At 37.6% G+C, this 21,509-nt stretch overlaps 1 protein-coding gene and 1 long non-coding RNA gene across 12 annotated transcripts; one reads left to right on the top strand and one right to left on the bottom strand.

Annotated features, from left to right (window-relative positions):
* Nucleotides 1-235: 235 nt before the first annotated feature.
* LOC110966595 (uncharacterized) lies at nt 236-5,190 on the bottom strand. Its single transcript, XR_007943580.1, has 3 exons — nt 4,117-5,190; nt 2,488-2,695; nt 236-905 (listed from the first exon to the last, which is right to left on the bottom strand). It is a non-coding gene; the product is annotated as an uncharacterized LOC110966595 (long non-coding RNA).
* A 2,365-nt stretch (nt 5,191-7,555) lies between these two features.
* Nucleotides 7,556-20,162, top strand: LOC110966596 (uncharacterized). Of its 11 annotated transcripts, XM_051951358.1 has the most exons (7): nt 7,556-9,764; nt 13,047-13,128; nt 14,452-14,523; nt 14,654-14,725; nt 14,856-14,927; nt 15,491-15,547; nt 17,709-20,162. In XM_051951358.1, the coding sequence occupies exons 2-7, from the start codon at nt 13,048-13,050 to the stop codon at nt 19,947-19,949; spliced, it is 2,595 nt and encodes an 864-aa protein (XP_051807318.1). In that variant the 5' UTR covers nt 7,556-9,764; nt 13,047; the 3' UTR covers nt 19,950-20,162. The 11 variants fall into 11 exon arrangements, with proteins under 11 accessions (XP_051807318.1, XP_051807323.1, XP_051807322.1 ...); XM_051951363.1 differs by lacking the exon at nt 14,452-14,523; XM_051951362.1 differs by lacking the exon at nt 14,654-14,725.
* The last annotated feature ends 1,347 nt before the right edge of the window (nt 20,163-21,509 follow it).

The raw sequence follows: 21,509 nt of genomic DNA, 5'->3' as shown, positions 1-21,509 counted from the left end.
AAAAGGAACAATAATAAACCCAAACAATAAATAAACATGCTGATTTGAAACATATTTGTAATACATCACAAACAAACATAATCTAGCAGAAAACCTGATACTACAACTGAACATTTCCTAATGAACGTGTGTAACTTATGAATGAATGTAAATAAACTAGAAGCTCCCTGCTGAAAAAACCAGCATGGACCAGCATGGCTAATACCAGCAAGACCAGCATAGTTCATTCCAGCAAGACCAGCATAAGTTGTGTTTTGGTGCTGGTATTGCTGGACCAGCATAGGTTGTGTTTTGGTGCTGGTCTTGCTGGACCAGCATATTGCTGGACCAGCATAAGTTGTGTTTTGGTGCTGGTCTTGCTGGACCAGCATATTGCTGGACCAGCATAAGTTGTGTTTTGGTGCTGGTCTTGCTGGACCAGCATAAGTTGTGTTTTGGTGCTGGTCTTGCTGGACCAGCATGAAATCAGCATCAATGCCTGCATCCATCCTGTGATACAGATGATGTTAAAATCGGCAATAGACCAAGATCAAAATGTGGAGAAAAAAAAAATTCAAGGGAACAATTTTCTATATTCTAAAAGAAGAATCAAGTTAAATTAGTTCGACAGGCTTTAATATAAACAAAAAAATAGTGGAACAATTATTAATTAACAATTATGACAAATATTTTAAATTTTGGAAAATGATATCAATGTATAAGACAAACAAGTGAACATTGAAAAATTAATTTAAACATTCAAAAAGTTGAAATACATGCACAACACAATTCATTCATTCATTCACTCTTCTTCAAACGATTTATATCCATGATTTTTTCAGTTATATAGCGTCCGACTTTCCCAAATCTGGACTGCAGCTCTGCGTCCTCCAGCTTCTTGGCCTTCAGCCAATCCCTGAAGCAGCCTGAAATTCCAAAAGGCAAACCTTTACTGATTGACACAATCAAAGCCAGCATGTCATGTTCAAGTGTAGTTATAATCCCATTGGGATCAATAAGAAGAGATGAAAATCTTTACAAGTATCAAAATAAGTTCATTTAGACCATTTTGCAAGGGTGTTCAGGGCTGAATTTTGGGTCATTCCATCTCAAGTGATACAGGGCGCGCCTTCACCGTCTTGGATTTTGATTTTTAAAAAAAATGTACACAAGTTGACACTTGGCCCAACTGGACCTGTGCAAAATCTCAGCTCAGTAGCTGACAGAGTTCCCAAGAAACAGCCCTCTCTGTGGTTGATCTGAAACACCAAAAACCAGACCGGTCTCTTCTTAAGAGGGGCTTTACTCAGTTGTTATATGCTTTGTGGAGCTGAAAATCACTGTGAAGGCGTCTTTTTAACCAAGGATTTCAAAAATCAAGTAATTTTTTACTCAAATTCACGTAAGTAATTTTACACATTTTTTTATGTCCAATTCAGATAATCAGATATTTAACCATCGTGCCAGTCGCTGATCCTCTTTGTTTTGGTCTCATTTGAAAGAGCATTTCCGAGAGTCTCTGTGATCAAAATATCTTTTTGGAGACTAATTAGCTTCTTGGTCAAATGCCATTTTGAAGGTGATCAAAAACAAATTTGGGTCATTCCATGTCATTCAAAAAATTCAAAAAGAAGCCTTCATAGCTCCACAAAGCATATAACAATGTAAAGGCCGCCTCAAGAAGGGACCGGTCTTGTTTTTGGTGTTACAGATCAACCACAGAGAGGCTGTTTCTGGGGAACTATGATAGCTACTGAGCTTAAATTTTGCACAGGTCCAGTTGGGCCAAGTGTCAACTTGTAAAACATTTTTCATCAAATTTCGAGACGGTGAGGGCGCACCCTATATCACTTGAGATGGAATGACCCTTTTACATAAAACATAATTATTGACACGACATCTTAATATGCTAAATGATAATGGGAATGTGATGCGTTCTAACGGAAATGAACAGTTCTTAACCCAAAGTGATGGAGTCAATGAAAAAAAAGCACAGCATGGAGATTTTGCAAGAATCACTTTGTCTTGGCCACTTCCTGGCTATTTCGACAACAACTGCCCAAAATCATATCACAAAAATGGTGAAGTTGTCAGTCAAGTTGTCAGACAATCTGAGAGGTAAAGTTCATCGATAGAGATGAATGGGCAAAAATACCAATGGAGACGTACAAGAAGCTGGTCTGCAATATAGAAAAGTTTACATGCTGTAATAGCACATAAATAGTGAGTTTTCTTTTTTTTGAGAAGGTGCCAATAATTGTGAAAATTAAACCTTCTGTTTCATTTTCACAATGAAACAAAAGGTTTTATTTTGATTTATTTTTTCCATCAATGACACTTCTTGGATATTCACTTAACACCTTCAGGAACATACCTGTGTTGTTTCCAGTCAAATAGAACATTGCTGGTTTAATTACATCACATTTAAGAGAAATTTTGTCAGGGGTGTCGATTATTGCGTGTTCGACTATATTGTATGAAAAATGATGAACAAAAACACCCTTGTACCTTTTAAAATCTGGAGCTTCGCTGGTGACAAAGGAGGCTTTGTGGTCTTTGTTGTTGGGCAGACCTTGCCTGTTAGGCTTCTTTCAGCCAAGATTTTGGTGCCCCATACTGCCACCGCCAATTCTTTGACAAACCGGGAGTCTCTCTGGTTTGACTGTATTTTGGACCAAGCATCCGACTTTAGAAATACATCTCCGCCCAAATGAATCTGAAATAACAAAAACACTGTTAGAATTTAGTTTAAAAGCAAGGAGAAACTTGGTCTTGGCCACTCCTTCAAAAATCACACTGCCAAATTGTAACTATACGGTTGGCAGGCAGAAACAATGTTTTGCCGTGGTTTAGCCAGAGCCTGACTCGGTAACACTTTCGATTACGGCCCGCGTTATTACAGTATAATGATAGGGTAATAAAAATGTACTTACACATACAAGTATAGGTCACTTACTGTGTAACAAACTCTGTAACAACAGATGCATTTTAACTGTAGCTTGTTTAAAAATTACAATCCAGTGCATTTAATTTGTTAGCATATCTGTGTCATGTGTCATACTTTTTGTAAACTTAGCATCTCAGAATAGAGAGATTTTACTGTGAGTAGATTAAAAGAGAAAGAAAATCATTTCTTACACTGTTCCTGTGGCTTATTGGACAGGTGTGCATTGGGGTAACCCTTTAGATCAGAGGTGGGCAAACTTTTTGACTTAGGGGCCGCATTTGATTTTTGTAATCGTTGATGGGGCCACATTGATCATGATTTGAAATATGTTAACCAAGCAAATTTCTTTTACAGGGCAGCCCTGGGGGTGGGGGTCTAGGCGAGTGCATGTTTTAGTGAATGGGGAAAATTACCAATAGAGATTGACAGAAGCTGCTGCTGCAAAAGCAAACTAAAGGGTTTTCTGTGAATTATAGCGAAAGTGCCAATAATTATGGATATGCCACTTTTTGTTCAAATTTAGAAGTCAACATTTATCAGGGGTACCAATAATTACACATTCAACTGTGCAGAGACATATATATTGTATGTTATACATTATATACAGTGGGGTGAAAAAGTATCTGAACCCTTTGAACTTTTCGACCTTTTGCCATATTTCAGACATAAAGATAAAAAAAAAAAATGTTTTTTTTATTTATTTATTTATTTTTTTGTGGGGAATCAGCACCAAGTTTGACACAGTTGTTGAGTGGAACGGAATTTATTGAATATTCCAAACTTTTTTAACAAATAAAAAACTGAAAAGAATGGTGTGCAAAAGTAAATGATCTCCTTTACTTTCAGTGTAGCCAACTCTCTCCAGAGGTTTCATGATCCTGATGACTTTATAGAGTCCATCTGAGTGTAATCCAACCTCAGAAGAAATGTTGTCGACACTAAAAGTAAGGGGTTCATTTACTTTCGCAAAACCCTCTTCTCAGTTTTTATTTGTTAAAAAAGTTGGGAATATCCAATAAATTCTGTTCTACTTTACATTTGTGTCCCACTTGGTGCTGATTCCTCACAAAAAAAAAAAAAAAAAAAAAATCAAATTTAATATCTCTATGTTTAAAGCCTAGAATATGTCAAAAAGTTCAAAGGGTTCAGATACTTTTCCACCCCACTGAAAGTACTTTTCATAAATATACCTGGTCATCCTGGCAGTTTTGGGTCACTTTGTCGCCTTCTTCCTCCAAGTGTCTCACTGAGTCAACTGCAAGGAATTAAAGTGCCATATTTAATTCCCTCATAGGTAAATTTGGTATAAAGAAAATGTTGGCAGTGTCTATTACTTTTACAGCTATGGACTATAGAGGGTATGCGAATGCTTAAAAATAAACAAAAAAGGAGTGGCAAAAAGGAGTGGCATAGGAAAATTGAATGGAGATTTTTGAAAAATACCACGGAATTCTGAGATAAAATGCCAACTGCCAGCTGTTGCTATGGTTATGACATCATTCGCATAACCTCTATGCACGGAATGTGCATCTTTTAAAATCAAGCTTTTCAGGATCTCATCTATTTCCTGTCTCCATCAAAATAAAATTATAAAACCAGTTATGTATTCCAAATTTAGTCTGCATCACAATCACACTAAGCAGCGTAGGGCCTGGTCAGTAGGCGGATGGGAGACCTCTGGTGAAACTAGGAAGCCCCGCCCCCTTGTGGACTCACCACCCACAGAGGTGAAAATATGGTGCAATGAGAATTGGGTAGAAAGATCTCTACCCCCGCAATCCGGAAACGGATAAAAGCGGAAGAAAATGGATGGATGGATTTGACTTCCTGTCCTATTTAAATGGCTGCAACAGGAAGTAAACCACCCAGTTAAATTTAAAGCGTTCCCATGGCAACACAGTTAGCGCATAAGGTCTATTGAAAGGCTGTGAACTACACTGGCATAATGGGGAAAAAAAAGCCATTTCCTTAAATGACTTTACCAATGACCGGGTGTTTGGTCTCAGCAAAAAGCTTCTGCTGCAACTTTATATTCAGCTCCCTCAATGTTCGATTTTCATCTTCAATTTCTCTGCTCATCTTCACCTGTTTCTCAAACCTGTAACAATATCAATAAGACAACAAAATCATTAAGATACAGTCCCCTCCTAAAGTATTGGAACAGCAAAGTTAATGATTTTGTTTTTGTTGTATACCAAAGACTTATCAAAGACTTTGTTCATGTTTTTTACTTAGAAAAAAAGAGTCTATGCCAAAAATGGCCTAAAGAGGCACAACAAAACAACAATAAAAAAAAATTATATATATAATATATATATATATATATATATATATATATATATATATATATATGTATGTCAAAACCACTCTTGGACTCATCAGTGACCTTTCTGGGGCTGGTATTTACTGCTAAAAAACAAACAAAGAAACACTTAGCATCTTTTATTTAGGGATGACAGCTTTTTTTGTTTTTCAGAATGGAGTTTTTCCTTCAAACTGGTATTTAAGGGTTAAACTTATGAAAATTAACCTACTTTTAAATCTATGAAAAGGGCTGGGGTGAAAGATAACATATCAACACAAACTTTGTTTTCAATATTTATTATTAAGACATGGCAGCCTCTGACAAAAAATGACTAATAGAGGCACCAAGTAAGTTTTTTTAAGGAGGGCCTGAGGGTTAAATCAACATCAAGTAAAAAACATTCAGTTAATTGCAGTAACTGCATTGAATCGATGACCCATTGACTTAACAAAGGCTGTTAAATTCTAGAATCATGCAAGCCCAAGTCATGACATTCCCTCCACCATGCTTAACAAACGAGCTTGTATGCTTTGGATCAAGAGCGGATCTTCTCTTTTGCCATATTTGGCCTTTTCATCACTTTGGGAAGGGAGGGAAAGGAACAGTATTTGTATAGTGCTTTCCATGTGACACAAGCCACCCAAAGCGCTTCACAGAGACAAGAGGAGGATCATTCACTCCATACTGGCTGGTGATAGCTATTTTGTGGCCACAGCTGCCCTGGGGCAGACACCGCTGCAACTACCTGCGCCAGAGACCTCCCGACCACCAAGCAATCACTCACTCTCACTTTGGTTGAGGTTAATCTTGGTTTAGATTAATCTGGAATATTAACTTTATTGAATATTCATCTCTTCCTCTGAAAACCAAATGCCGTCAATAAACATAAAATAAGAACATTACCTTGCTGTTTCAGTATTTTTGAGGGAGACTGTAGATGATGTAACTCATAATGGGAGAAACAGAAAGAATTCTGAAGTCATAAATCTATTTTTTCTGTCAATTTACTGAAAAATGTATCCACACTAATTGGGAGTGGCTTTATTATGCGACAAGACAATGACCCAAAACACACACAACAAAGGTCTTTATTTGAGGGAAAAAGTGGAAAGTCTTGAACTGGCCGAGTCAATAATCAAACTTTAACCCCATAAAGTATGAATTTAACCTCATCAAGAGGAGACTGAAGGGAGAAAAGCCTTGAAATAACATGACATGAACTGAAAGAGGTTACAGTAAAGGCATGGAACAGCAATTAAAATGTAGAATTGAACAGCCTTTGTGAAGTCAATGGGTTACAGGCTCAATGCAGTTACTGCAAGCAATGGTTATGCCTCTAAATATTAAACATTATTCGCTTACAGTTGATTTGATAATGTCTGTTCCAATACTTTCACACATTTGAAAATTGGGTGGGTTTTGAGAACAGGAGCTCTTTCTGGAGTGGTTTAAAAAGCTGACTTTCTGAACTTTTGTCCCATATCCATATTTTGATCTGAAACCCAAATGTCTTTGGTAAACAACAAAAACAAAGGAATCAACCTTGCTGTTCCAATACTTTAGGAGAGGACTGTAGCAAAGAGTAGATTATAATACACATGTAATTACTGACCTAATTGAAAAAAAAAAAAAAAAAAAAAAAAAACTTAAGTCAGTCATAGTTATCAGTCACTTTTTGGGACCAAAAGTTAACTTTAAACTTTTGGTCCCAAGTTGCCATGACTTTCATGTTGTTTTGAAGTGTAAATTCTAAATGCATTTACTTTTGTATTATTTTTAAAGACAGTTCCTTAAATGCGTTTTTTCCCCTGTACAACCTAAACCCAAACACTTGCTGTCTCTATATGCTTTTAATGTTCATGGCACTTAAAGAAGAATCTCCCACACACTGAGATTCTTCTTTAAGTTTTATGAGCATTACGCATGGCTACTCCAACGCGCCTGTCTAAAAGGGATATGCGAAGCCTTCATATAAAATGTTCATGGCACAACAGTCCAGTTGTTAAGTTTTTAGTAACATTTTCAATCTGTAAAAAAAGGTATGCATGCTCACATTTCTCGTGTTTTCTGTAGCTGGAGTTCCACTTCCATGTATTTTTTTTTGTAAAATTTATGCCTGGAATCAGCTCTTTCAAAAATCTTCTGGGGCACCACACCGTCGTCACCGTCATCATCCTCATCGTCGTCCTCATAATCCTCTTCAATGTCCCCGTTCGTCTTTACTTTCTTGGTGTGGCATAAAGCCGCTTCTCTCTTTCTTTTCTTTCCCTCCTTCAGTATGGCCAAAAGATTTTGTCTTTTGGCCTCTTCCCCCGCTTTTTTCTGGCTCGTCTACAAAAGGAGACAAAAATAACCTGTCAATTTTTAAGCATAGAAATGTAACTAAACTTTGACAAAATAAGTTGATCAGATGACATACTGTATGTGATACATATGAAGTACAGCAAGCAACTTCATGAAAAAACAAGTACAATTTAAAAAACAGACTACTAATAAGTGGAATAAAATTCATTAATTAACTCAAGGAAAATCATTATTTCTTATATTTGGAGACAAAGTAATTTATACAGTCTATATTTATGTCTTTTGTCCTAGTATAGACCTACTTTATACTTATTTGGTCCTTTTTTAAATGGGGTCGTTTCCAGTGGTGGAAAAAGTACAAAATATTTGTACTCAAGTAAAAGTACAAGTACATTGCTAAAAAACTACTCAATTACAAGTACAAGTACTGGTTCTAAAATGTACTTAAGTAAAAGTACAAATTACTCAAGGAAAAAATGTAATTAGTTACTAGTTACTTTTTCAGCGGAGAAAATACAGAAACGTCTCTCGAACATCTTTTCAGGTTCAAATGTAAAAATCAGCTCGACCTCAGAGACCTCGACTCTCGACACAATCTTCCTACTCTGCTTATGGCGCCAAAATCTGTGTAAATCAGCTGACAGACACGTCACACCAACACCACATGACTCTTCTGAGGAAGTCCACAGGCTGTGGACGAAACATGTCAAGGTATGAAAACACTCAAAGGTCTGAAGATAAGAAAATACCTGTACATGCATCTAATCCAGCAGACCTAAAGAACTTAATCGGACTATTGTGCAGACTGTTTTAGCTGAAGTCTCCACATTGCTCCTGCTCCAGTGTGCGAAAATAGAATAGCCTACAACACCGTCAACTAGAAGACTCAATTTTTTTATTTATTTTTTATTTTTTTTCAAGCATTCACTAGGTGGCAGTAATCCGAGATTCCAATCACTATTGACCTTATTCAGGAGACCACTTCCGGTTACATTGAAATCCTATCTATTCTCGTGCTTCTTTAAACGGAGCAACCTCGACTTTACCACTGTACAAATACTGCTTCAGTCCTCTTATAGTTCCTCATAGCTAGGGCTGGGCACAGTTAAACCATTCCTACTTGGAACTGACAGAAAAGATCTGGAAAGTCTTCTTTTGATGCCTTTGTTCATTTCCTGAGCAGCCGACCTCTCGTTCTTTATATCTCTATCCCTGTCTTTCTCTCTCTCATTTTTTTGCTCTCTCCTCTCGGTCTTGTATGAAATTAATGTGCAATAAAGTCAAAGCAGTACACAGTTTTTCTCATGCACTGGAAAACAGCGGAGGATAAGCATAACTTTGCCAAACCAGGACTAAACCTGGACTAAACGAGGACTGAACCTGGACTAAACCAGCTCCTGGACTATACCTTGACTTAATTCTGTAAAGAGAAGAGCAAACATTGATTAAATGAAAGACTTTAAATGTAGAGAAACAGCGCCCTGTCGATTAGCTACATATGCAAATGAGCCACATGCTTCTGCCGAGCCGCAAACTTTCCAAATCTTGTCACACATTGGAGCTAAAGTTTAGTAAACTTGATGAAATCAAACAACAACATAAAGAAGCCCTGATCCTCTCCTGCTTCCAAAGATAAAAACACCAGGTTCTCTTGTTATTACTGTCTTAATAGCCGATCCATTCACGCCAAGAAACAACACAAAATAGAAAAAAAATCGCCATACCTGACCTGTAGCCACTTTCTCATGTCATCTCCCAGTCTGTAATTATCTGTGGATGAGGAAAACTCCATCTACGATTGTTTTTTTTAAAGCTACTTTCGTTTCTTCCCACATAACTTCTCCATTGGTTAACACTGCCATCAAGGCTTACAGGAAGCGGGTTACACCACGCCGGAAGTCCCGCCTATCGAAAATGGGCGGGGCTGAATAAGGTCAATTGAACAGATGAAGAAGAAGGACAGCTCGAGAGTTGCATTTGAAGTAGCTAGCTATGTTTTGGATTACCCAAGGGATTTAAACAGCTGAGAAAAAAAAAAAACAAAACACTAGTTTTCCACCAGAAAAACTAACGACAGTTTTGAAACTTCACTTGTTTTTGCCGTGCATCTTGGGTCTCCGTCGTTCGCGGTGGTGGTGACGGGCTTGAATCCTTCAAGCGAGGGACCCGCACGCGCTTGCCTCCACGAATTTCCTCCTCAATCTTCTCTCTGGAATCTAAAGACAGAAGGTAAGCGTTTTTGTTGTCATTTCTGTTGTGTTGTTGTTTTTGGGGTAATACCACTTGTGTCCATAGGGCTCTTTAGTAGTAAGTGTGGTCTGAACCGTTGCTTTTAACACGAATTCTATGGATGAATATGAACTTTAGTGTAAACTTGAGTAATGACAAAACGTGTTCAAGATTTAAAACTGTGTGTGTAACCGGTAAAAGATATGAACACAAGTAGCCTACTATTACACCGTACGTACTAGCTTGCGGTTTTGTGGCCGTTTTACTAACGTTAGAACAATCTAGAAGCTAACGTTAGCTTAATTTAGGCTAGCCTAATCCCGCTGCGTCAAGCAATCAATCTTTATTTCAGGCAAATTCAAAATAAAAACAAAGGAACAAAAAATGAATCATATTACAACCTTATTGTGCCTGAAAAGGAGAAAACTTATTTTATCCCATCCTGATCTCTTTCAAATACATCACAGCTTCTTTCTATTACATTACATTAACGTTACATTAACGTTAAGCACGTCTTCTTTGTACCTCCTTCTCTTGTTGGTCTCTTTGTTTAGTGTAAATATAGTTTTTTTAGTCAAATAGTCCAATTTAAAAGCAGTTGAAGCAAGTGAGTCTTGAAAATTGAGTGTCTAAGTTAACCGTGGAATCAACTTACCGTTGACCATCAGTATCTGGCCCTTAAAAAAGTCCTCTTTCCACCGGACCCAGTAAATTTTTTCCGGGCTCTGTGGATCAAAATCTTTTATGTCGGTTGTCGGTACAATCTCCTTGCACCCGTCGTCCACATACCGCACGTAGGCAAACATTTTGAAATGTACTGGAGGAGAAAATATAAATTCAGCGCAGCCTGGTGTCGTTGCTTTCAGGGCTCCCGGGTAACGTTTTTAGAGTCGTGTGCAAAATCTAGACGCCGCACGAGCACCTGTCCCCAACAGCAAGAAGCGCTCGTGCGCCCCAACAGCAAGAAGCGCTCGTGCTCTATCCCTGTCCCAAAATGTCGGTATTTCGTTCTAAAATACTGACATACCGGTAAATATGAGAAGATGATATAATTAGTAGTTTGTAATGTGGTAACATGACAGCCAAAGAATGTAATTATGGCCACTTCCTGGACATTTCTGTGCAAAAACACTGCAAAAATGGTGAAGACATTTTTGCAAGACATGAACAATGTTTGCAGTGGAGACAGAGTCCTGACTTGAATCTGATATTTGAAGGAGCTAAAGATCAAAATACTAATGACGTACAAGAAGCTGGTCTGCAATTATAAAAAAGTTTTCTTAAAAAAAAAAAAAGTTGTGATTTCACACACTTCTTGGACATTCTTAACATATTCTGGAAGATCTATGTTATTTACAGGCAAATGTAAAAATAACGCTTTCATCAAATGGTATTTATATGTTTATGTGCAAGTTGTATGTGCTTGTGTTAGAAAAAAGGTCAAAAAAACTGAGAAGAGCAAAGAGAGCCAGTTCAAGTGGAGCAATTTAATAGGCTTCGATCAAAGTAGAAACAGTTGCAGGCCTGTAATATAAATATAATGCTGTAGCACATTTTGACCCTTTTTTGTTGTTACTTTTGTGTTTCTTCATAGAATTGTTTCTCTAGCCTATTTGTCTCCATGGAGATGTTGACTAAAGGTAGACAAAAATGACGTTTTATGGTGAGGTTTCCAATACAGTTGGGTGAAAAAGTATGTGAACCTTTTGAAATTAGTGTGTAAAATCACAAACATGATCTGAACTTTTTCAAATTCACACAGATGAAAGTACAGTGTCTTTTTTAACTAAAAACACCCAGACATTTACATTTTTTCAATTTTTATTGGGGATTACGTGCAAACAATGACAGAAGGGGGTGGGAAAAGTAAATGAACCTTCAGTCTAAGGAGACTGGGCACTGTATCGATTCCAGTGTTGTATAGTAATGAAGTAATAATACTTAAGTACAGTACTTAAGTATAATTTGGCAGTACTTGTACTTTACTTGAGTCCTTTTTTTCTTCATGACTTTTTACTTTTACCCCACTACATTTCTGAATAAAAAAATGTACTTTTACTCCACTACATTTTCAAGAAGCTACTTAGTTACTGCTACTTTTACTTAAGTACTTTTCTAGCAAGAACTTTGAAAATCAGCTCCTTCTAAGGATGAACCACAAATTTTTTGAATTGGTGACATTTTTGTTGACACCTGTACCGGCCTCTGGTGCTGTGAACTTGTCCCATTGTTCAAACCCAACTCACCAAACTTATTATTTAAACCAGAGTCAGTTGACGGCTCGATGTTCTTGCAGGAAATCTCAGACTCTACAAAATTATTGAATGTAGAGTAAACGTCAGTTATGTTGCATCTCTTTGCACTTTTTTTTTTTTGTTTCCACATTTTGGCATTGTTTGCGCAAGTTATTTGAATAAACCAAATATTTTTGAAAAAACGTTCCTTAAAACATTTTATTAAAATCATATTTATCCAAAATGAGTGAAAAAAAAATTGAGATTTCCTCTTTTGGTCATCTCACCCAGCCCTATTCATTGTGCTATTCCAGCCAAATTGTTTGGCTGTAATTTGCCTCAATAAAAAAATATTATATTTTGTACTTTGACTTGGACTTTTACTTTTACTCAGAGTAAATTTACTTGAGTACTTTTGATACTTGAGTAGAAAGGTTATGCTGTACTTTTTTACTTTGACTCAAGTAAAATTCTCATGGGAGACTTTGTACTTTGACTCGAGTACTTTTATACTTCGGTATGTACTTCCACTCAAGTAGATTTTTTCAGTACTTTATACAACACTGATCGATTCTCAATGATCAAATGTTGACCTAATGACTAAATAGAGTCCTCCAAATTTACTCTCAGTTGTGCAATGATGGTCCTTAAGGTCTTTCATTGAAACCAATGGAAACTAATGCAAAAACTAAAACACTATGGTGCTGCTAAACCTACAGCTGTACAAGGGAAGGGAAGGGAGCAGCCCAGAGGTCCAGGATGACTCTGGATGAACTACAGAGATCCACAGCTCAGGAGGAGGAATCTGTGCATCGGTCAACTTTTAGTCATCACTGCCCAAATCTAACTTTTATGATAGAGAGGTGAAAAGTTCTATTTTGTGTAATTTGAGCAAAGCAGCTTCTCTTACATCATTTGTCCTGTCCCATATGTGACCTCTGGAAAATGTTGTTGTATTTTTTTACTCAAGGTCTTTGTTTTTGATATATAACCTGCACATTTGACTAATGGGGTAATAACTTTCTCACACTGTATTTCTTCCTTTAAGGATGCCTAAACGAAAGTACAAACTGTACTTGGAGCCTGACAACAAAGTACAGGTGCCTGAAAGAGCAAAAAAAAAGCCAAATGTAAGTACACATTTCATTCAGATTTGATCATATAAACTTTGTTGCTTAGGTAGGTTCTTCAGAGCGAATCACTTTAAGATGGGCCCAAGAATTGACCTGTGCCAAGTTAAAAACACATTTTAAAAATCAATGCAATACAATACAATACAATAAATCAATCCATCTAAAGAACTTATAGTACACAAGGCGAAATTGAAAGATTAATTTGATACAATTTTTTGTTGGTTTATTGAAATAGATTTTTTTTCAAAGAAATACTGGCCTGAAAATGGCCTGAAAAAGCAAGTGAACCACTTGGAATTTGGCAAAAAAAAAAAAAAAAAAAATTAGGGCCAAAACAACTAATCAAATTGATTGTGATTTATTGATTGTTAAAATAATTGTCAACTAATTTAGTAATCGATAATTGTTTACTCAAGACAACACCAAGTGTAATGCAAGTTTTTATTTGAGAGAAGATTTTGGATATGTACAGAACTTAAACTGGAGTTCAGTTCTGTACAATATCCATCTGGCCTCGCTGCAGAAAAAAACGACTGGAGAAAACTCACGGAGGGCATTAACTCGTACCTGATTGGGTGAAGAGGCGGCTACTTCCGGTTTGGTTTTTGCCACAACACGTATCCCCCAGGTTATGTTTTGTCCCAAAATCAATCATAGTCGTATCTACGCGTTGGTCCTCAAGCTACACTGTTTCTGTTGTTTTGTCACGGCCCTCGTAGCCTCAGTGCGCGCTCGGCGCTACTTCCTGGTTTTTGTTTTACCTCGCGCTGCAGCCAATCACGTTGCTGCTCACCAGCAGGGCCAGTGCCTAGTTTGGGGCAAGATTGTTTCTTGTTCATTTGTGTACTTACAAATAGAGCGAGGATTCCGATTGCATGCAAGTTTAAAGGTTTTATAGAATGACATGAAATAAATGTAACGCTAATGCACTAACTGAATACATTATAACCAAATTTTTTTGTTGTAAAATTACTTCTTTCACAATGCCTGAAATGGCATAATTTAATCTTCATGTTGTTCAGATTTTGTCAGAAATACCACATGTTCACATTTTTTACAGTCAAGCGATTGCTCCATCAATCGTAAAATTATTGAACAGATTAATCCATGATCAAAATAAGCGTTTACTGCAGCCCTAAAAAAAATAACCATCGAGTGTGATCTGGATTTTTTGATAATCACACAGACAGAAATGTAGTGTCTGCTTTAACTAAAAACACCCTATTGACACCATTACCCGTAGTTTACACACAACGAGGCCAAAATCTGGACATGATGAGATGAAATAAGTAAATGCCTTACACATGTAATATCTTCCAGCCTGTCCAAAATGAAGAGTCCATCGCTGGAGAGGACGGCCAGGCCCCGATGACAGACAGCGATGATGATGTTGTGAGTCACTTTTCCTACAAACTGTGGCCTCCTCCTGACACCATTACCCATAGTTTACACACAACGAGGCCAAAATCTGGACATGATGAGATGAAATAAGTAAATGCCTTACACATGTAATATCTTCCAGCCTGTCCAAAATGAAGAGTCCATCGCTGGAGAGGACGGCCAGGCCCCGATGACAGACAGCGATGATGATGTTGTGAGTCACTTTTCCTACAAACTGTGGCCTCCTCCTGACACCATTACCCATAGTTTACACACAACGAGGCCAAAATCTGGACATGATGAGATGAAATAAGTAAATGCCTTACACATGTAATATCTTCCAGCCTGTCCAAAATGAAGAGTCCATCGCTGGAGAGGACGGCCAGGCCCCGATGACAGACAGCGATGATGATGTTGTGAGTCACTTTTCCTACAAACTGTGGCCTCCTCCTGACACCATTACCCATAGTTTACACACAACGAGGCCAAAATCTTGGGCAGTCCAAAAAAAAAGATCAAGACAAAAGCATTGTTCTGCAAATGCAATTAAAATGGTGCTATGTCAGTTTTAATGTTAATGTTGATTTTAATTGCTATACAATTGCCATCTTTAGCATTGCCGCTTCAAAACCGGATAATGGGCATGGCGCAGTGCATTGTGGGGAATGTGAATAGGGCGAATTACATTCTTGATCCTAACATTCTATTGAGCACACCACATTGCTTTGTTTCTGAGTGGAAGTCTTGTTTTTTTTTTTTCCCTCAAATAGTTCACCATTTTGCAATAAATGGTAATTCAGTGTTGATTAAAAAAAAAATTATGACTTATTTATAGACTTGGATTTTGCCTTAATGAAACTCCACACTTTATGAAATTAATTATTGTGATGGCTGGTCTTGAGTAGTCGTAATCAAATATCACACTAAATGAAATTGCTTAAGGTTGTCTAAAGCAAATTTTAACACTGTCTTTCCCCAGCCTGACTCTCTTCCTGAAGATAACCACACATCGTCTTTTAACAGTGAGGATGAATCGGTGAGTTTTTTGTCAAAGTAGCATAACAAATCCTGTTCTTTGTAGGTCCTTTCAACACTAGCCACTGCTTTTAAATTTAATATGACAATTGTTAATTTGGAATAAAAAAAAAGAAACACTTAAAATAAATAACTAATGCCTCAAATCTCTTTATATTGCTCTGCATAGTGCATCAAAATCGATTTTAGTGCAGCAATAGTATGAATAGTATGAGTGTGACAGTTCCTGCTGTAAAGTAAAAGCGAATAGATTCACAGGTTAAAGCAACACTGTGTCAATCTCTGATGCACGGTCCGTCTCTGAGGTTTCTAAATCCCTGGCATTTCACCCTCCCGCAGTTTATGGTTTTACATACACAGGACTCCGGACAAGATGCCTGGTAGTTAACGGGTGCTCGATCACCTCGAACGAGTTACAAAAACAGTTTTTTATTTTTTTCCATCATTAAAACGCACGTTACTGACAATGATTTACAACACACAAAGCACATATTCACTGAACTGTTTAAGCTGAAGCAGTACAAAAATGTGCAAAGTACGTAGTTAGGCTGTGTTTTTGGGTAATGAAAAGTTTTAAGGTTGGGAGGATGTATTTGATAATTAAATTCTGCGTGCACAAAACTAATTTTTGTGCAGGAGGATGTGTAGTTGGACGTCTGCCAGATGCAACTGAAGTTTGTATACTTAGAGGAAATGGCTTTATCACAGGACTGTATTTCTCCTATACATGTACATATTTGAATTGGACATTGCGGCTGACTTTAGGTTAAATTTATATCAGTCCAGGATTTGTGTCAGGTTGCTCCAAGATCATCACTTTTAGGCACTCCTATAGGGGCTTAATACATTGAACTAGCGTGCTGCGGTGGGTTTCACTCGACATAAAAGGATGTTGAGCGAATTAGTCTTGGCTAAAATGTTGTTGTGTAACATAAAATTATACAGCATACTGGTCCTGATCAAATAAACTCAATGAATTAAAAACAAAATAAAATAAGCCAAAGGACCGACTTTGGCTCAACAGAGGCTTTATGTCGACAGTGCTTAATTTGAGCAACTTTTGTAAAGGAGGGAACTTTGAAGACATAATTTTGTTCTGATTTTTGACCTTTGTGTAAGAAAATCAAATTTGTAAAATAACATTTGTTTTCAGGTAAAAGTCATTAAATCACTTTTTGCCCCGTCTTTATTTAAATTCAGTCCTTTAATTTTGCCCCGTCTTTATTTAATTCAGTCCTGTGGAAGTGAAAACTATATGTTTTAAAGTTTAATGACTTTTTTGATTACCACCCCATTGAAAATTTTACTGCAACTTAATTGTAGAATTTATTTTAAAATGTAATTGTCAACTGGACAATAAAGCAACGGGGCGTAGATAGCCGTGATATACTGGCTGTATACCACAGCCTAGAGTAGTATATTGCTTATATAAAACGCTCACCAACAATAGTACGGTAATATGAACAAAGACTGCACTAATCAGTCTTTTAGCCAAACAGAAAAAAGCAATCTAATATAACTTCGTTGAGAAAAATAGTTCCACCTTTTAGCATTAACTTCAGCTTCAATCACAAGTCATGTAAACGTTATAGCGTCCCTTCAGCGAAGTGATATTCTGTGATAAGGCTTTTGTTGTTGTATACGCTCATTAAACAACAGTCAACAGCCAATAAGATTGCTGGATTTCACCTTTCCGTTTTATATAAAATAATAAAATTGTGGATGTTTTGATTCACTCTTTGCCATCTGGGTGAAGAAACACCCAGGTTGCAGAGTGTAAACAGAGGGTGTGGCCCTCATTTAAACTGTTCACCAATCTATAACATGGTGTTGAGACCAAAAAAAGCAGGGATCTCCAGAGATATAAATAATCCTAATGTCTCTCATTCAGCTTCGGTGTCCTGGCAACAAAACAGAAAATTGTCAATTACCCAATTATGCCTTTTTATATCTATATTTTTGTTTTTCTGGGGGGAAAAAAATCTTTTCTTACTTACGCTTGAAGATTCTGAGAGTGAATTGAAACAACATAAATGTTGTTCTTTTTTTAAATGCAGTTGATGAATAATATTTTCTAACATGAAAACCTTCCAGACTAACGAGAGCCTTCACAAACACCTTGACTTTATTGTGTTATAACGCACAAAATTTCTATTTTTCAGTTACTGGATACCTTCTCTGAGGCTTCTGTGGATACTGACCCCTTCAGGCCAAGAATACGTGATCAAGACATGGACACTGTCATTTCACCAGCTGGGACAACAAAAGCAGAGGCATTGCTCATGGTGATGAGCCATGCTGCAAAACACAACATCACTGGAACTCAACTTGAGGATTTGCTGACACTCATAAATACACTATTTGGAAAGGAAATTTTGCCAAGATCAAAATACTTGTTCAACAAATGTTTTAAAAATAATTCAGATTTGGTTAATTTCCACTACTATTGCAAGTCCTGCAAGATATATCTGGGTATGCAAAAAGACATACATGGTGTATTGTTATGCCCCAACTGTGAATCGCCAATTGAAATTAGTACACTCAACAATGCAAGTTTTTTTATTGATATTCCAATCGCCCCTCAAATCAGAACTCAACTTGAAAGTCCTGAAATTCAAATGAACCTAAATTACAGACATGAAAGGTCACAAGAACATGAGGTTATTGCAGACATTTATGATGGTGAAATGTACAAAAAAATGTCAAAACCTCACAGAATTTTGTCAAATCCAAACAATTTCTCTTTTAATTTTAACTCGGATGGGAGCCCTGTTTTCAAATCTTCAAAATTTTCAATTTGGCCTATCCAGTTACATCTCAATGAGCTGCCTCCCAAAATACGGTTTAAAAATGTTATTCTTGCAGGCCTCTGGTTTGGTGCCCATGAGCCAGTCATGCCCATTTTTCTCAAACCCTTTGTTGAACAGGCAAATACATTAGCCAGTACGGGAGTGGTTTGGGATAAAAATGGTGACCGTCAAAACAGCAAAGTGATTGGATTGTGTTGTTGTGTCGACTCTAAGGCAAGACCTGCCATGCAAAACACAACTCAGTTTAATGGATATTTTGGATGTGGTTTTTGCTTACACCCAGGCACATTAGTGGAGAAGCAGGTGAAGTACACAGTAACTGCCGAATACCCTGAACGAGAGAGCAAAGACATGTTGGCTGACATGGAAATGGCTGTTGAACAACACAAAAGTGTCAGGGGAGTGAAGGGTCCGTCACCTCTCATCAACATGCCGTACTTTGATATCGTATGGGGTTTTATCCCTGACTACATGCATGCAGTGTTGCTTGGTGTTGTTCGACAGCTTACTGAGCTCTTTTTGCACTCCTCCAATCAACCTTATTACATTGGAAGCCCTACTACTATGCAGGTACTCAACAAAAGAATGAGCTGCATAAAACCCCCTCACCTGATAACACGACTGCCCAGACCTCTTTCAGAGTGCAGGCATTGGAAAGCATCAGAGTGGCGTGCTTGGCTACTCTTTTATTGCCTGCCAGTGCTGAATGGTGTGCTTCAACAACGCTACTTTAGACACCTAAGCCTCCTTGTTTCAAGTGTTTTCATTCTCTTGAAGGAACAAATCACATTTGATGAAATCAACAAAGCCGATGAAATGCTCTTTGAGTTTGTTGCAAGAGTACAGTTAATTTATGGTGAAGCACAGATGACCTCAAACGTCCATCTTTTAACTCATCTTTGCAAATCTGTGAAATTATGGGGACCCCTCTGGGCGCACTCTGCATTTGTCTTCGAAAACGCCAATGGATGCCTTTTAAAACTTGTGCATGGCACAAAATCAATTGCCATGCAGGTAGCCACTAAGTTTCTTCTTTTCAAGTCGATACCGATTCTCACTACACACTTTGCAGTCAGTGACAATGTGAAGAAGTTTTGCCTTGTAGATGGAAGGCTTAAAGGTGCAAAAAGCTATCCAGATTGCACAGTGCTAGATAACGGCAGAGTGATGAAAACAACAGAGGAGGAGAAGACTGCATTTTCTGCTGCACAGAGAGAGCCACCACAGGAGCTTGATATACATAAGAGAATGGTGCATCGAGGACTGGTTTTCACCAGTGCAAACTACAGTAGAAGTAAGAGGCGGAAAGACTGTTATGTCAAGTTGACTAATGGTACATACGGTGAGATACAGAGTATAGTGTCTACAGATGTGGTCCCTGAAGTATATGTTTTGTTGAAGAAACTTGACACAGGGGCTGTCTTTTCATTATGGCAAGACTATGGATTTGTGTCCCACATCAGACGAGTGCACCGAACTGATTCTTCTTTATGCCTTGTGTCTGTGAAAGACTTGGTAGAGAAATGCATTGTGTTGAAAATAGGTGAGGAAACATACATATGTGATTTTCCCAATGCATATGAGAGGGACTGATTTGTTTTCCCTTAAAGCCAGACTCTGCACCCAAAATGAGTCATTTGTCAATGTACACTTTATTTATCTAGATTTTGGAACCTCATCATCCCTCAAATATGGAAAATATGTCATCCATATTTGAGATATCTTAAGACTTCAAGTGATCTTAATGTGTATTTTCAGAAAGTTATTTCAGTTGTGTTTAACAAATAAAATGTGAAGCTATTTTTCATAAAATATCTGTTGTTTTTTTCAAACTGTTTTGTGAATGAACTCACCTTTCCATTCAAAAAATTGAACCGGACTAAAACCATATTGGTGGTCTCTTGATAAAACACACATTTTTGGCTAAACTAAAGTAAATGCAATTGATTGAAAACTCCCTAACTTAGTTTTATTACACAATTATTTTAATTTTGATGTTTGATGGGTTATATGCAGGTTCATGCTGGTGAACCTGCCTATAACCAGCATGAAACCATGGTGGTTACATGCTGGTTATTATAGTGTTGCTGATCCATGCTGGTTTAAGATGGTTTATGCTGGTTATTATAGTTTGCTGGTTTAAGATGGTTCATGCTGGTTACTGTGAGGTTTTTGCTGGTCGATGCTGGTTTATGTTCGTTATTGTGAGGCTTTTGCTGGTCTATGCTGGTTTGATGCTGGTTTAAGATGGTTCATGTTGGTTATTGTGAGGCTTTTGCTGGTCTATGCAGGTTTGATGCTGGTTTAAGATGGTCTCTGCTGTTGCATGCTGGTCCATGCTGGGGACACCAGCATGGTCACCAGCTAAACCAGCACTCACCAGCATCAAACCAGCTTATACCAGCAAAAACCAGCATAGACCAGCATAATTTCCATGCTGGTCCATGCTGGTTTTTTCAGCAGGGCTGTCCAGTATCCTAAAGGGATGAGCTTATGCAGATTATCCACTGATTATTATGTGATCATTTTATTCCATCCTTGATAATAATGAATTGTGCTTGTTGTTGACGTTATTCACCTCACACTGCTTTGAGCTTCTCCACATTGTTTTCAATAAGTTTACTACATTAATAGTCACATACAGGATGAGAATGTTGGTTCCAGTTCCAGTACTGACAGACACACGTCAACATGTTCCAGAGAAATGATGACGGGGAATCTTGATTCCAGTGACCTGAAGAAGAATTGTTTGGTTTCCCCCTACATATGTCATATTTCTTTTTGAGCTGCATTTGCTTTCTTCCCACAGCTGAAAATCCTAACAAACATAGCTGAAGTCTGTGCAGTCCACTCTGCAGTGAGCCAGATACAATGATGATATATCAGAATGATCTGGAACTGTCTTTGAGCTGCTCTTAGTTCCAGAAACAGAACTCCACTTCATTTTTCTTAAAAACAACCACAAGCAACTTCCACCATGAGCTCCTCTATGGTTCTGAATGGCAGGAAACTCTCCATGTTAAATCATTAGTAGAGGAGAAGTGATTATTTGAAAATTAGTCTGAGGCACAAGTCTGAATGACTTCCATGTCAGCAGAAGCTTAAACCTGTGTGACCGACAGCAGAGTTAACATGAAGAGGATGAGGAACTGA

The sequence above is a fragment of the Acanthochromis polyacanthus genome, chromosome 7 (assembly GCF_021347895.1).
Source record: "Acanthochromis polyacanthus isolate Apoly-LR-REF ecotype Palm Island chromosome 7, KAUST_Apoly_ChrSc, whole genome shotgun sequence".
Lineage (NCBI taxonomy): Eukaryota > Metazoa > Chordata > Actinopteri > Pomacentridae > Acanthochromis > Acanthochromis polyacanthus.
The sequence above is the reverse complement of the archived record's forward strand: the minus strand, read 5'-3'. Positions and strand labels throughout refer to the sequence as shown.

What these genes read in the sequence shown, in the direction of transcription:
- LOC110966596 (XM_051951358.1), top strand. Translation starts at nt 13,048, where the DNA reads ATGCCTAAACGAAAGTACAAACTGTACTTGGAGCCTGACAACAAAGTA. An exon ending in GAGCAAAAAAAAAGCCAAAT is followed by an intron (nt 13,129 to 14,451) that starts GTAAGTACACAT and finishes AATATCTTCCAG; the next exon opens with CCTGTCCAAAATGAAGAGTC. An exon ending in TTAACAGTGAGGATGAATCG is followed by an intron (nt 15,548 to 17,708) that starts GTGAGTTTTTTG and finishes TCTATTTTTCAG; the next exon opens with TTACTGGATACCTTCTCTGA.